Source organism: Symphalangus syndactylus, chromosome 14 (assembly GCF_028878055.3).
Source record: "Symphalangus syndactylus isolate Jambi chromosome 14, NHGRI_mSymSyn1-v2.1_pri, whole genome shotgun sequence".
Lineage (NCBI taxonomy): Eukaryota > Metazoa > Chordata > Mammalia > Primates > Hylobatidae > Symphalangus > Symphalangus syndactylus.
This window is the reverse complement of record NC_072436.2, coordinates 87,015,017-87,031,896: the sequence shown is the minus strand read 5'-3', so window position 1 is coordinate 87,031,896 and position 16,880 is coordinate 87,015,017. Positions and strand designations below refer to the sequence as shown.

The 16,880-nt window shown below is 38.6% G+C and overlaps 2 protein-coding genes across 17 annotated transcripts in view; one reads left to right on the top strand and one right to left on the bottom strand.

The window, feature by feature from the left end:
- ASB3 (ankyrin repeat and SOCS box containing 3) overlaps window positions 1–16,880 on the bottom strand; it is a 273,478-nt gene that overhangs the window by 175,146 nt on the left and 81,452 nt on the right. For 7 of the 12 annotated variants that reach the window (XM_055240430.2, XM_063618033.1, XM_055240433.2 and 4 more), the window contains exon 2: window positions 2,416–2,624. The exons of 2 other annotated variants lie outside the window; for them this stretch is intronic. In XM_055240430.2, coding sequence (XP_055096405.1) covers window positions 2,416–2,624 — 209 coding nt within the window. Of the gene's footprint in view, window positions 1–2,415; window positions 2,651–5,120; window positions 5,139–13,139; window positions 13,326–16,880 lie in introns of those variants that run through there. 3 more of the 12 variants (XM_063618031.1, XM_063618032.1, XM_055240431.2) reach the window with 2 other exon arrangements.
- CHAC2 (ChaC glutathione specific gamma-glutamylcyclotransferase 2) lies at window positions 4,790–12,203 on the top strand. 5 transcript variants are annotated; one of them, XM_055240456.2, is made up of 4 exons: window positions 4,985–5,030; window positions 6,983–7,041; window positions 8,904–8,944; window positions 11,159–12,203. In XM_055240456.2, the coding sequence occupies exons 3-4, from the start codon at window positions 8,942–8,944 to the stop codon at window positions 11,540–11,542; spliced, it is 387 nt and encodes a 128-aa protein (XP_055096431.1). In that variant the 5' UTR covers window positions 4,985–5,030; window positions 6,983–7,041; window positions 8,904–8,941; the 3' UTR covers window positions 11,543–12,203. The 5 variants fall into 5 exon arrangements, with proteins under 5 accessions (XP_055096429.1, XP_055096430.1, XP_055096433.1 ...); XM_055240454.2 differs by lacking the exon at window positions 6,983–7,041 and having other exon boundaries at window positions 4,790–5,030; window positions 8,904–8,939; XM_055240458.2 differs by lacking the exon at window positions 6,983–7,041 and having other exon boundaries at window positions 4,952–5,030.

Below are 16,880 nucleotides of genomic sequence, written 5' to 3'. Positions count from 1 at the left end.
AAACTCTTCTAACCATTTTAGATATTTCCATTTTATTTGTGTAGGCCTACATACCTTCTTATTTTGGTGCACTAATTATCTTTTAGGAATCTCTGACAGTGTATTAATATTAGATAAACCTCAGGGAGGTAGGAAAATTATATAATAAAAGACAGCAGGTGTGGTGCATCACACCTGTAATCCCAGCACTTTGGGAAGCCAAGGCAGGAGGATCACTTGAGCCAAGGGTTTGAGATCAGCCTCGGCAACAAAGTGAGACAGTTAGCCAGGCACTGGTGGTGTGCACCTGTAGTCCCAGCTACTTGGGAGGCTGAGGCAGGAGAACCGCTTGAATCTGGGTGGTGGAGGTGGCAGTGAGCTGAGATCGCACCACTGCACTCCTACCTGGGCGACAGAGCAAAACTCTGTCTCAGAAAAAAAGGAAATACAGTTGGGCCTCTGTATGCATGGGTTTTGCACCTGCAGATTCAACCAACTGGGATGAAAGATAATAGCATTTGTGGGATGTGGAACCCACAGATACAGACAGTTGACTTTTTGTATGTGTGTACAGGACATTTTCCTATCTTCAGGACAGACTGCAGCACTTGAGGAGCATCCATGAATTTTGGTGTCCGTGGACATTTTGGAACCAACTCCCTGTAGATACGGCAGGGCAACTGTAGAGATGAATTTAACAGCCAGTTCAAATGCCTTTAGTCAAAAGCATGCCCAAGTTTACTCAGCAGATGAAAAAAAATCTGTAACATAAACTACGCTATTCCGATATGAAGAAGAGATGTAACAGTATATTGGAAACGAGTTTTTTGCCTAAAAAAGGGTATTCAAACTCATGTCTTTGTTACTACAAATAGTTTGGGAACACAAGCTTTATAGTTAACTTCAAACAGATTCTGAAAACATATCTTAAGCATTTGAAATTAGTGGAATAACATCTATTTTTCCAGTATCTTCAAACACTCGACTATAATAGTCACTAGACACTTGAACACATGATTTTAAAAACAATCATGACAAATTTCCTGCATTATGATTTACGGAGTTTAGCCTTACCATCTCTTACCTGTTAAGACAAAAAAAAGAAAAAAACAAAACAACAACAAAAAAAACATCTACCACTACCAAAAACAAGATTATTTCCTTTCTCGTCCAGCAGGTAACAAATTAGTAGTTCTGATGGGCTATGGACCCAGAAGTCTACATTTTAAGGACCTATACCTGGTGATAAGTATGCAGAGAAAAGGGTCTGAATTTCCATGATCAATGAAATGAAACTGGTTCTGAGTGTTACAATGCAGAGTATTATAGTCAACCTCAGTTTAACTGAATGCTATAAATTCATTCAATTAAATGTCAGAAGCATGGTATGAGAGAAAAAAAAAAGGGATTTAGAGTCAGAGAAATGGGTTCAAATCAAATACCCTAGTTTATTATGTAACCTTTTACAAGTCAACTTCTCTGAGCCTTGGTCTTTTCACCAATAAAATGAGGATAATACTGCCTCTAACACCACTTTTATAAATATTAAAGAAGATAAATTGAGCATGTGGCACGATGACTATTACAAAGCAATGCTCAGTCACCATCTGTTTTCTTCCTACCCCCTCTCTACTAAATGTCAGAATCTCGCCTTTCGTCAATGCCCTTCACTCAGTAGTGTGCTGGATAACTTTTAATAACTAGCTGTCCAGGGGGAAGAAAGCCCAGTTTATAGCACTGGTTTGTAGCACTGGCTTATTTCTGTGGTGTAAATACTCCTACCATGGCTGATCCCAAGCATGAAGTCACTGAATGTAGAGATGTAAAGAGATGTGCAGTAGCACACCATTTTTCTCTATCCCATCTGTTTTATTATCTCTACTTTGTTTTATTTTCTTCATAACACTTTTACCTTTTTAAATTATCTTGTTTAATTGTTTAGATATTTGTCATCTGTTTCCCCTGACAAGAAAAAGCATCAGGAAGGCAGGCATCTTGTCTCATGCTAAGTAGTTGTAAAGATTCCCAAAAGTATTAAAAAGTGTTTAAAAAGAAAAAGACTAATTCAATCAAAACACATCCTCAATTTCAGTACAATTGCTCTTTCTGTTTGGTAAAGGAAGAAAGAATAAACATGACCAGTAACTACCACATGCTTAAATTCAAACAGCAGACTACTTCTCCCATATCACCTAGCTCAGTCAATAAAAAGAGACCAGACAGAGGCACTTCCATATAAGATGTCTAACTAGAATATCATACTGATTGAATCCAAGGCAGGCAATCTTACTATCCTTAATAAACAAATTCAGGCAGTTATGTTATGACTATAGAAAGGGAAACAAATACTACTGTTGATAAGTTATATATTATACTTTTTTATGTTTTATTAATCCAGCTTGTAGGCAAAGCCTCCATACCTTGAATTTACTTTACCTGCATTAATTAACATCTGCAAACATTCTACAGAGTTGTGATAAGCTGCTTCATGAATTGGCATCCATCCCCTGTTATCAGCAACATCGACACTTCGGCCCTTTTTGAGCAGTTTCCTTAAGACTTTAACATTGCCTTCCCTGGCAGCAAGTCCAACTGTAGAGCACGTGTCCACGTAAGCCTCTGTAAAATCCATTTGTTTGACCAGTCTACAAAACAAGGTAGAAGGATAATACTATAGTCAATAAAACAACACTTCACTCCTAGAGGTCAGCAGATCACGGTGGGCCTGTCTAGTATCTTTCACATGACTGACGAAGAAGGGCCCACAATACACAAAGTGACTGCCATGCCACAGTCTCTGCTGCTGCCTAAACCAGGAAGTTTCTCTGTTTGGCAGATTAGAATTCCTTGTGGAATGTTCCTACTAAAAACATGAAGGGACTTTTAAGTGTTCCATCTTTCCTCCTCTGGAAATGTTTGAGGAGTAAGCTTCTGCTCCTGTTCACACCCCACCACAACACACTCTTTGGTGCTCCATTGATAAGAGCACCTCTGCTTAATCCCCAGTGTACACTACATTATGCAGAGACAGCCATTCAACTACCAGCAATGCTCAGCCTCAATATATAGCCCTCTATAGGAAACAACTAAACCCAAAGAGGCCAGAAAAGCAGTGAAAGATAGGTGTCATTCTAGTCTTCCTGCACCTGCTGGTCCTTTCCAGAAGAGGTTAAACACTCAGGTTCTCTACGCTTGACCAAACAGACCCACTGACTGGGCATACTGAAACCAACAGAGAACACCATAAAGAGATGAGCCTGGTTTTCCTACATAGCCCAGAAAGTTCTTAACAGAGTTCTTGCTCACATCATCATCTCCCTCCAATGCTCACTTCAAGTTCCCCTCCACTCAGAGTCCAGTATAGCTTTCATGTGACTCTCTCAAAGACACAATTTCTTGTTAGTGACTCTATGAAGCAGTTTGGATATGGAATACGTATTTGATTACATAACTACTGTTAATTTTCTTACATGTGATAACGGCATCACTGTTATTAGGAGAATGTCCTTATTCTTTTTTTTTTTTTAGGGAACTTGTTCTAGGATGAATGTCCTTATTCTTATAAGACACATGTAGAGTATGTGGCAGTAAAATGTCATAACACATGCAACTTCAAATGTTTTCCATTTAAAAGTATAAATAAAGTGAAAAGGAAGTAAAGCAACTGTGCAAAATGGTAATTATTGGATCTAGATGAAAGGTATTGGTCATTACACTCTTTTTATCTGAGTTTTCTGTATATTCAAAATTTTTCAAAAAAGAAGGGTTAGTAACCATGTCAGGCAATTTGAAACTACAACTTAGAGAAAATAGGAAAAGGCTTGTTTTTTTTGTTTGTTTGGTAGCAGCTTCCTGCTGATTTCTTTATAAGAAAACAAATAATACCCCTTGAATCTGAGTGTTTTAGCATTCAAGACCATAGTATAAAAATCTTCAAGAAAGAACAATCACTTGGTAAGGCTTCTGTTTTCACACACACAGAGACACAGCCACGATAGTTGAAGCGAATTTCCTAAACAATATTTTGCAGCAAGAGCTCAAATGAGCAGATCTTCAAAAATTTTAGAATCCCTGACCCCTTGGAGAAACTTATGAAAGCTGTAGTTTCCCCCTAGAAAAGTGTATACCCCAAATTTTGTACACAAATTCAGGTTCCCCAGCTCGTTTCCAAATAGCCTTTACAGGGGCCCCAAGTTAAGAACATTTGCCTGCTGTTTTCTGAACAAGCCACTGATAATACTAAAGATGAATAAATTTGTGTAAAATTTAAATATATAAACAATTCCCATTGAAATGACAGCTACTCTTTCACAGGCGTAAACTTCTATTGTAAACTTTCTGCTTTTATTTGAAAGGCAAAAGACATTTTTTTTTCAGGACATAAAATCAAATATGGATTACATTCCTCCGGCTGCTGTTATGTAGGCAAAAATCTAATTTCCAAAGCAGAACAAAACGTGTTTCTAGGTGCTGCCTACGCTGCTGGTACACCGCCTCCGTATCTGGACACGAATGACGACTCCAGCTCTTTTCTCCTTCTTCGCCCCCGTTAGAAATAAGCCCAGTTCCAATTTCAGAGCCAAATAGCTCCAAAAAGCATTGTGGGTATTGTAGTTTTCTGCACACGCGCACTAAAGGTAGGTTAGGGTGATTTACGGAGGCTGCAAAAGAATCCATTGCTTACTACACCGAAGGTCAATGTCTCTTGACACTCTAATCAAGGAAATAAAATAAAGCTGACTGAGATCCGCTCGGGAAACCTTTCTGGATCTAAACTCCCAGGGGGCTTTGCGCCCCAAGTGGCCATCGCGCCTGCGCCCCGCGCAGCCGGTTACTCGCTTACCGGAGGCTTCAGTCTCCGGAGGCGCGGCGACAGCTAGGGTTCACGGCCGCTGTGGCAGAGCAGCCGCGAAAAGATGTGGGTTTTTGGTTACGGGTCCCTGATCTGGAAGGTGGATTTCCCCTATCAGGACAAGCTGGTCGGATACATCACAAACTACAGCAGGCGCTTCTGGCAGGGCAGCACGGACCACCGCGGGGTCCCCGGCAAGGTGAGGCGCCGGTCAGCTCCCCACACTTACTGCCCCCGGACCCCTGCTCCCCAACTCCACACACAGCACCCACACCCTAGGGAACCACACCTTAGTGCTTCATGGGGGCCAAGCACGTGGCTTGGGGTAACACTTATTTCTGTAGATTTTCCCTGCCACCTGCCCGCCATCTCTAACCCAGCCCGGGCACTCCTTCCGAAGCTGCGTAAGATGCCAGCGGTTAGTTTCTAGAGACGGCGAGAAGCGCGGGCACAGGCGCACGAGCTCGCACCAGGCTGAGTGCGGAGATGGGGACTCCATTTCTCCGCAACCTCTGCCAAAAAAAAAAAATCCCACTGGCGGGAAGATGAATGTTCATGTCACCACAGAGTTCAAATGGTAAAATCAAGTTGCAAATTCAGCTTTTTAGCAATTAAATTTGTTGGCATTTCTGCATTCTAGCCGACTTTCATGGGCTTGCGATTAAACGTGCATGTTACTTCTAGGATTTCTTTACATCTTTCAAAAGTTTTATTTTCTGACACCTAGGATTGCAGAACGAGTTTCCAAAATTTTCGCTGGTTATTAAGGAACTCACTTTGGTTTTCAGGTACTAGTGAAGTTAAATGAAGTTCTGTTTATATGAGTAACACAGTACCAAACTCATTACTATATCCAGCATTATTTTAATGTCACTTTCTTGATGGTTCTCATAATGTGAAATGTAAGTTCATTGATCCACTTTTCAGTCAGTCATACAAAGACATTAATCTCAATATAGGTATAGAGAATTAGCAGCAGCTCACTGCTTATGCAAATCAGCTTTGTACTGGCTACAAAACAACTAATCCATAAAGAAAACTAAGATTGAGGTAACTAATAATTTGGAAATTGGTCAATGGAAAGGGGAAAAGGTCAAGGCTCTAAAGTAGTTTGCACCTGCTCATAAGAGAGACATGGGATTAAAATCAAGAAAAGAACCTGAGTTAGAAACCATTCTATCTCAACTAGAGTTGGTCATTTAAGAACTTGGCTTTTAAGTAGACTATACTGGCCTATTGGGACACAATGACCTGAAAAGGGGCAAATGGCTTAGGGTAAATGCACATTTATAGATGAACAGAAATGTCATGGCCAAAGTATCTCCAAGAATATTCTAAAACAATATTCAAGACATTAAAGAACTAAGCTAAATTAAATGGCTTCCGAGTTGTCAGTTTTGGCTGGGCCCGGCAGCTCATGCCTCTGATCTCAACACTTTGGAAGTTTGAGCCAGGACTGCTTGAGGCCACGAGTTTGAGCGTTGTCAGTTTTGATATGAATATTTAAAATTGCCATTCCGAAAAGAAAACCTTTAGCCCAGGCTCCAATTATAATGACCAAGTATTAAATATTTATGTAAGTGGCTATAACAACATACTTTACTACTCTAGTCTTGACCAAAATGTACAGTGTGTTACAAAACACATTGAGATATGTATGCTGTCAGAATACACTGATGATTAGAAATTGCCTAGTCAACACAACAGTCCGTGATTCTTTAAAAGGAGAAAGGGGCTGGCCAGGCGTGGTGGTTCCCGCCTATAATCCCAGCACTTTAGGAGGCCTAGGCGGGTGGATCACCTGAGGTCGGGAATTCAACACCATGACCAACATGGAGAAACCCCGTCTCTACTAAAAATACAAAATTAGCCGGGCATGGTGGCGTACGCTGGTAGAGTCCTAGCTACTCTGGAGGCTGAGGCAGGAGAATCGCTTGTACCCGGGAGGCAGAGGTTGCAGTGAGCCGAGATTGCGCCACTGCACTCCAGCCTGAGCAACAGGAGTGAAACTCCGTCTCAAAAAAAAAAAGGGGGGCTAAAAAAAGGTGTCTTTCTGAGCACCTAAGACTCAGAATTCTAACTGCACTTAATACCATACATCTTAGCCCATATCTTAGCTCTATTTATTTCACATGTTAGTTTGCATTCTAGAATGACAATATAAGCTACTGGAACCAAGAATCAAGATTTCATCATCTCCACAGCACACAGTACGTATTCATAAATAACTTCTAATTCACTTTGAAATTGAAAACAATATGGCATTATCTACTTGACCCTCACCAATATATATATCCTCATTGTAGCATTATCTTAAAAAGAAAACAAGTCAGAAATCTAAATGTCCAAGAACACAGGAATGTTTATAGTTCATCAATGATACAATATTATGCAACTATTAAAATGAGAAGACTAACAGGAAAATTAAATGAGAAATCATAATCCAAAATCCCATGTGTTCCATGATTACGAATTATCTATACTAACAGATAAAGACTAGAAGGAAATAGCAACAAAGATGACACAAATGCCTGGATGATTTAGGCTCGCTATGTGCCAGACATTGGGCATACAAGTAGGTAAAATTGTGGCTTATGACTCAACATTCCCATGAATGATATTAAGGTATCAGTACACACACAGCCTTTGGTACTCTGTGGACGAAGTTTATTTAAAAAAAAAAAAAAAAAAAAGCTTGCAGGCACTGATAGGTGTCACCTTTGTGCCTTAAATTATGGAACATTCCAAGTCTGGACTTTCTCTAAGGCTTTCCATTTATAAACAAAGACTGTTTTATCAGTCTTTGAAATGGGAGAACAAATAAAACTTGTTTTGGCTTCATAATATATCATTTCAACCTCAAGTTGAATAGTAAAAAGTGAAGCTTTCCATAAAATTGTTAACTGACCTGTGTTAAAACCAAAATGGGAAAATAAAATTGCCTAGAACACAGGTGGTCTGATTGTCCCATATAAGAACTACACGAATAGGTCAGTTCTAATGCTGACCCTTCAACAGGGCAAAGTAAAGTTCATTTATGAATGTAAAAGGAATGCCTACCTTGAAGCACCATTACCATATACAGAAAGGTAAGAACACTTCATAACTCAGAAGTGTAAATCACTCATTCTCTCGCACTTAAAACCTCTTAATAACCCCTGGTAACAGTGGTTCTTAAAGTATGAGCCCCAAAACAATTTCTGAAATCAGCGGGAAAGTTGTTACAAATGCAAATTCTTAGACAGCTCCAGACCTACAGAATCAAAAACTCAGGAGGTGTGGCCTAACAATGTGTTTGTCAAGCCCTCTAGGTCATTTTGATCCACCAAATTTGAAAGTCACTTCCCTATATATAGGAAAGCACCCCTTATGTCATATGTTTTTTTCCCTAATAAAACTACAGGCCGGGCGCGGTAGCTCACGCCTGTAATCCCAGCACTTTGGGAGGCCGAGGCGGGTGGATTACCTAAGGTCAGGAGTTCGATACCAGCCTGTCCAACATGGTGAAACCCCTGTCTCTACTAAAAATACAAAAATTAGCTGGGCGTGGTGGTGGGCACCTCTAATCCCAACTACTCAGGAGGCTGAGGTGAGAGAATCACTTGAACCCGAGAGTTGGAGGTTGCAGTGAGCCAAGATCGCACCACTGCACTCCAGCCTGGGCTTGTTGAGCAAAACTCTGTCTCAAAAAATAAAAATAAATAAATAAAACTATAACATTCTTTTTTCCTAAGGGAAAAACCAGAATATTTATAATTACTGCTTCCATTTGCCTTTCATTTTAAATGACCTTTAGTTACTGGTATGTTTTCCAATATATCCATGTAAAGTGAACATAATATACCTAATACGTATAAATTGATGGAAATCTTTTAGAAAGGCCAACATAGTCTCTAGATAAGGTAGGTTCTCTTAATTCATTTTAGCTTTAACATAAAAAACTATGCTTAAGAAATAGTGCTTATGAGCAAATATAGCTCAAATATTCCATGTCAAAAATGTTGCTAATGCTCAGCTACTTAGTGAACTTTATTAATTCAGAAAAAAATTTTTTTTACCTTTTTTAAAACAGCCTGGAAGAGTTGTGACTCTTGTTGAAGATCCTGCGGTATGGTATAAATATTCTTTTTTGTATAATTTTAATTTTATAAAATGTTGCGATGTTTCTGTTTCAATTTGATTAACAATCATCACAGATAATTTGAACTACCCTAAATTTAGAATTCTTCTCTGTATTTGTGGGGTTTTTTTGTGTTTGTGAAAAATGAGGCCAATAAGAAAAGTTAGAACACAGAGTGCAAGGTAGACAACAATGTACAGACAAATGGCACGTAGTTTTCGTTTTTGTGGGGTTTTTTTTTTTGAGACAGAGTCTAGCTCTGTCGCCCAGGCTGAAGTGCAGTGGCGCGATCTTGGCTCACTGCAAGCTCCGCCTCCCGGGTTCACGCCATTCTCCTGCCTCAGCCTCCTGAGTAGCTGGGACTACAAGCGCCCGCCACCACGCCCGGCTAATTTTTTGTATTTTTAGTAGAGACGGGGTTTCACTGTGTTAGCCAGGATGGTCTCGATCTCCTGACCTCGTGATCCGCCCGCCTTGACCTCCCAAAGTGCTGGGATTACAGGCATGAGCCACCATGCCCGGCTGTGGGGTTTTTTTAAAAACAAGTTTATTAACTAAGAATTTTGTGGTCCCCTTTGACATTAATAGAAATACCCCCCCCCCGACAGCCAGACTACCACCGAGAATTAAATGGAACCCCTAAAAGCTCTCTTCACTTTTGCTACCAGTCTCATTTTCAGCAGAAATCTAAGTGAGGAATTCTTATTTTCTTTATTGCTTAATTGTATCAATAGCACCTGTGTGTTGTGTTTTGTATTTTTGTTTTTAAGTTCAGGAGTACATGTGCAGGATGTGCAAGTTTGTTACATAGGTAAACATGTGTCATGGGGGTTTGTTGTACAGATTATTTCATCACCCAGGTATTAACATTAAGCCTAGTATCGATTAGTTATTTTTCTAGATCCTCTCCCTCCTCCCACCCTCCACCCTCCCGTAGACCTCAGTGGCACCTGTGATTTTAAAACTGGTTTGGAGCACCAGAAAGTTTTATTTAACCAACAATCCTCAGTTTCTTAAATATTTTCAATCATTTTATTGGGGTACAGATTCAGAATTTTATATTGTGAAATTAAATGTTTAACTTTGGAAAGGACTTTAATAAACAAAAATCAAGCAGTTAGTAATGGTAGATAAATAATGGTGTGGATTAGGAAATGCTTTCATAACTGATACTATGAAAAGCATTTATAAAAAAGAGCTTCAATTTGGTAACTAATAACTCCTAATTAAACAGTTAATAAACAAATGGCACTTTGTTTCTAGAATTTTTTAATGAGCAAGTGAAAGGCTCATATTTTTCATTTCTGTCCCGTTATTAAAGAAAAAGACCCAAATTAAAAAAAAAAATTTTTTAAGATAAAATATCTTCCTGTGCCTATGCTACAAAGAAATTATTCACAATGGAGATTTTAAAGTGCTTATTTCCTTTATTGTTTAGTATGTTCTTCTGTGCACTTTAAGTGAAGAAAAACTGTATTGACTTTTATTTATTTTTTATTTTTTTGAGACAGTCTCACTCTATCACCCAGGCTAGAGTTCAATGGCATGATCTCGGCTCACTGCCACCTCTGCCACCCCTGCCACCCGGGTTCAAGCAATCCTCCTGCCTCAGCCTCCCGAGTAGCTGGGATTACAAGTGCCTGCCACCGTGCCTGACTAATTTTTGTATTTTTAGTAAAGACAGGGTTTCACCATCTTGGCCAGGCTGGTCTTCCACTCCTGACCTCGTGATCCACTCACCTCGGCCTCCCAAAGTGCTGGTATTACAGGCGTGAGCCACCGCTCCTGGCCCACTTTTAAAAATATACAAGATACAGGCAGGCATGGTGGCTCACGCCTGTAATCCTAGCACACTGGGAGGCCGAGGCAGGTGGATCAGTTGAGGTCAGGAGTTTGAGACCAGCCTGGCCAACATGACAAAACCCCTTCTCTACTAAAAATACAAAAATCAGCTGGGCATGGTGGTGCATTCCTGTAATCGTAGTCACTCGAGAGGCTGAGGCAGGAGAATAGCTTGAACCCGGGAGGCTGAGGTTGCAGTGGGCCAAGATTGTGCCACTGCACTGCAGCCTGGGCAACAGATAAGACTTCATCTCAAAAACAAACAGAAAAGAATATATGAGATACTCTCTTAGATCACAACCTATCTTCACCTATTTTAATTAGCCTTATAAATACCAGTGTGTATTCTTTTCATTTTTCAACAGGGATGTGTATGGGGTGTTGCTTACAGATTGCCAGTAGGAAAGGAAGAAGAAGTAAAAGCATACCTTGACTTCAGAGAGAAAGGAGGCTACAGAACCACAACAGTCATTTTTTACCCAAAAGATCTCACAACAAAACCATTCAATGTATTGCTATATATTGGAACATGTGATAATCCTAATTATCTTGGTCCTGCACCTCTGGAAGACATTGCTGAACAGATTTTTAATGCAGCTGGTCCAAGTGGAAGAAATACAGAATATCTTTTTGAACTTGCAAATTCTATTAGGAACCTTGTGCCAGAAGAAGCAGATGAGCATCTTTTCGCTTTGGAAAAATTAGTAAAGGAACGTTTAGAAGAGAAACAGAACCTCAGTTGCATATAAAGAACTAATCATTGACTTTTCTAAACAAGCAGAGCTTTTAGTCTTCAGAGAATTAATTCAGTGCACAATGACAATATGATTTGGAAATACGTTTACTTAAAGATCTTATTTTTAATGTAGTCAGGATATTATCTAAATTTATATTTTAACTGGAAATGTCCTGAAACACATATATTCAAAAGACTGGGATACAGTGAAAGAAAAATTCAAATTTTAATAACAAAGATTTCCTAACTTTATGTTATTGAACACTTACTCTCTAGAAGTGAGTTCTTTAGAAAAATACAGTGAAGGACTCAGTACAGTCTTGTTTTTATCAGAGTGACAATAATCCTGTTTCATATCCTAATACTATTTTGAAGTTCTAAAGAATTAAACCAAAATTCCAATAAATATAAGGTTATGCCTTCGATATATTCCTATACAATTCTGTAACCATGGTTTAAAATACACAAGCTTAAAATAACATGATTAGAAATACACAATAATATGAACAGTACTTCAGCCTTAATTGTGAATTTCCTTGTTATTCAGGTATTAAATGAAACCCTTTCAGTTTTAAGCCAAAAATTGGCATTTTTTAAATACAAAAATTTCCTTGGAATTATAATGTACTGTACCTCTTCTTTTTTTAAATAAAGGCATTTTACTATATGGAAAATAACTCACTAAAGCATAAATTACATTATACAAATCATGATCACTAATGATGTAGTCTGTCATTCACTTTGTATTAATCTTATACCAAAACTAAAAATATGGGCTGATACTACAAATTAATGGCACATATAATGAAAATTTAGTTTTTAAAACAGCTTTTGGAATTGTCTCTCTGTCACTCTCTCGATTTATATGTGTGTGTGTGTGTGTGTGTAATTTTTTTTTTTTTTCTTTGCAGCCTGCGTTTGGCCATCCCACAGGCTGGAAACTGTAACCTCTGGCAGAGGCCAAGAACAGGCATCTCCTGGAATTATAATTTTGTTTTGTTTTTTGAGACGGAGTATCGCTTTGTTGCCTAGGCTGGAGTGCAGTGGTGCCAACCTCAGCTCACTGCAGCCTTCACCTCCCAGGTTCAAGGAATTCTCCTGCCTCAGCCTCCCGGGTAGCTGGGATTACAGGCACGTGCCACCACGCCCAGCTAATTTTTGTATTTTTAGTAGAGACAGGGTTTCATCATGTTGGCCAAGCTGGTCTCAAACTCCTGACCTCAGGTGATCCACCAGCCTCAGCCTCCCAAAGTGCTAGGATTACAGGTGTGAGCCACTGCGCCCGGCCTATAATTTTTTATTTGTATAAATTTATGGGTTACAAGTGCCATTTTGTTACATGCATAGATTGTACTTTTTTAAGAAGTGGCATTACCTGATTATTTGTACATAACTTTTTCTTTATCTTGTCACCTAAAGAAGAGTATCAGTTTGGTGTATGCTGCTACTCAACTAGGAAACAAGTTATTAACTCACACAGAATTAACTTTGATTCATACTATTCAGGTTATTCCTGATTATAGGTTATTTCTTTCTCAATAGGGCATATAATCTCTCTGGAATCTTTCCCCATAAAAACTTCAGTATAAAACTAAATGTAATATACTTACTAAAAGCTCCTTAAACCCAGGCATGATGACTAATTAGTACAGAAGTTTTTCACATAAAGCTGTCCTACATGTCCTTTTCATGTTTTCCTATTTATTAACATCTTAGTAATTTACTCAGCTACATAACTACTTTAAATATCTTCCAACATTTTAAATATTAGTTTTCCAGAAGGCATTTCACTTGTCCTGTAAAACAGAAAGGGTGATAAATTTATTAATGAATATCTCATAAGGATGTGCTACGCACTTTACATATCGAGGCATACGTCCTCATTTTCTGGATAATTCCTCTAGCTTGTTTCCATTGTAACTTGCACTCAGTTACGCATCTAACAAATGGCTAAAATCCAGCTTGCTGTGACTTTGGAGCACAGGATTCTTCCATAACATGTTTTTAAAAACCCCTATGAACTTAACTTTTCTTACTACCCTGCTTGTTTTTTCAGAAGGTAAACAAGATTAATGATTAATTTCATGTGTATAAATAGTATGTAACTGGTTACATAAAGATGTTTGAGTTAATTTTGACAGATGTGTATATATTCTCACAAATATAATGAGCCTATCCAAGATTGACATGCTCAGAATCATGTTAGTCAATGCAGAGATCTAGTTTTTCATTTTACAAAGTCCAAAGGAGTGTGTGACTCCCCAAAGTCATTAACACTTAATAACTAGCTTACACAGTATCAAGAGGGAGGGATTACTTTGGGATCCCCATTTATACATCTTTCTAGGTTTTCCATTAGAAGTTAAACTAGAAGATTTGTGAATATACACGTGATATACCATCATCATTTACAGGGAGATCGTGTTCTAACAGCCCAGGGAAGGGATGTTCATTTTCGTTAGGATGGAGAGAAACCTGACGGAAACGGCAAAGTTAAATTCTAATATCAGAAGCTAAGGTTTGGAGCCTCCAAGCTAGGAAGATACAGAACTCTGGTGCCAAATTACTTACATATTTTCGTTTTCTTAGCAAAGCTCAAGTCTCTCTTTACAGCTCTCAGATCTCACTTTCAAAACATTTTCTCTCCTGCCCTAATTACATACAACACAAAACTCAGATTCTCATTCCTCACAGTAGGAATACTAGGTAGGTGTTCAGTTTTAGAAATTCAAGAAAAGTGTAAGTGTGAACCCTACATTTAGAAAAGAAACTAAAATTTCCTTTTAAATCTCAGATTTTTAGAAATTGGTCTTTGTACTCCTACTCCAGACCACTATTACAATACTCTTCCCCACTCCCAAACAATACATTCACTCACTCTTCAATTTACCAAGAACTGTAAGCATCTAGATGCCACTATCTCCATGTATAAAGTTATCATTTAGGGAAACAAAGGTTATGATGATGTCAACTCTGAATATTTAAAAGCATGAACATGACTCATTTCGTTGTGACTGACTTTAAAAGTTTGACCATTGTCTATTAATATGTATTTATCTTAAATGGGAAAATAATTTTCTAATCAAGTACCTGAAATGCGTATTATTATACATCTTGAAAGTGCCTATTTACTTTTTTTTTTTGAGACGGAGTCTCGCTCTTTCGCCCAGGCTGGAGTGCAGTGGCGCTACCTCAGCTCACTGCAAGCTCCACCTCCTGGGTTCACGCCATTCTCCTGCCTCACCCTCCCGAGCAGCTGGGACTACAGGCGCCTGCCACTGCGCCCGGCTAATTTTTTGTATTTTTAGTAGAGACGGGGTTTCACCATGTTAGCCAGGATGGTCTCGCTCTCCTGACCTCGTGATCCGCCCACCTCAGCCTCCCAAAGTGCTGGGATTACAGGCGTAAGCCACCGTGCCTGGCCTACTTTTAATATATGTAAAACATTACACAGTGACCGATATACTGAATAAATATTATTTAAAATATATCACATATTCAGAGTATCACATATTCAGAGTATCATGGGTTCAGTATGTCTTCAAGATTCCTAATGATTACAATCATGCCAGAACCATATTTGGTCTATTAGATATTTTTCAAACATTTTCCAGTCAACATTTCATTATATTAGATTTCTCTTTTCCATAGATACATCTTGTTTTTAAATTACAAATTCAGAGAATACTCTCTCAATGAGTAACTGCATAACCTTACATCCTGGGTAGTTGTGAATATCAATGTAAGCATCATATTTGTAATTTACCATGCCTGGTTCTTTCTTTCCAGGCAATTAGATGATAAATGTGCTTTAAAATTCTCTTTCATCACATCACACTAAAACTATCAAATGTTCCTGTTATGCCTATCTTTTTTCAGCAAAAATACTCACTGCATTGTCTATTAATTTATTCAGCTTTTAGCAATCTATTTTTATGGATTTCTAAAACCTTGAATTTGGCCAGTGTACTGGCTCACACCTGTCATCATAGTACTCTGGGGTGCTGTGATGGGATGCTGTGAAGGGAGGATCACTTCAGGCTAGGAGCTACAGACCAGCCAGAGCAACAGAGGAGCACCATCTCTATAAAAAATTTAAAAATTAGCCAGGTGTAGTGGCATGCACCTGTAGGCCCAGCTACTCAGGAGGCTGAGGCAGACGTATCGCCTGAACCCAGGAGTTTGAGGCTGCAGTGAGCCATGATCACACCACTGCACTCCAGGCTGGGCAACAGAGCAAGACCGTGTCTCAAAAAACTAAAATAAAACCTTGAATTCACTCTAAGCATATATTACAGACTCAAAGATTTTGTAATCCTGTGGCTATTATGTCGAAGAATTTTAACTCTTCCAAAGACAACTAAAATACTAAAATTTTTCTTCTGTATGCCAAATTTATATGATGAAAATTAGCTTTACTGGATTTCAGGGGCTTTTCATTTTTATGGTTCATTTTACCTTTCTAAAATACTATATTTCAGTTTCATTTTCTTGGTTGTTTTACTTAATTGTACTGAGCCTCCTTCTCTTTATAAATGGTTCGCTCACACATGTACACACACTGTAACTGAAAAAACTACCACTAATCCTACAGCTTCTTGTGTTCTTCCAGCTTTCTTATTCTTCACAGAAATTTTTTAACTACACAGTGCTTCACTTCCTTATCAACTCATCTTAATCCCTTTCCAATTCAACTTTACTCTGCCATACCACCCAATCATTATAGTATCAAGTCTCCAATGACCACTTCCTCACTGAACCCAAAGATTTCAATTTTCATGCTTCTCTGGTGCATCAGACACTAGTGATCAAGCATCCCATGTCACTAAAGCCAAAGACAAAAACATTTCATTGTGTTTCCAATTACAACTCTTACACTATTCTTTATCAGATACACAAACTCACCAAATCCTAGGCTTCAATTTTACTTAGATAGCTTCCAATCTCCAGCCTGCTCTCTCAACCTCTTCATATGTCTGTTACATGAAGGCATGTCCAGTTGTGCTACACAAGCATGGAAACTTACTGTACTAAAACCAGTACTATCTCCTTTCCCAACCAGAAAATCTGGTCCCACATTACCTCCCTGCACATAATACACATTAAATGTTGAACAATACTTAGTCCAGGAGAAAAATAAACAGGTTTATGATACTCATATCAATTTATAAGCTTTTGGAGGAAATAGATGGTATTTTCACAATATACACAAAATGTGTTTGTGCCTTTTTATTAAATTTTACCCTTTGTTTTACTAAAACAATATAACATTTTTTAAAAAGTGTAAGCAATCTTGGCCGGGTGTGGTAGCTCACGCCTGTAATCCCAGCACTTTGGGAGACCAAGGTGGG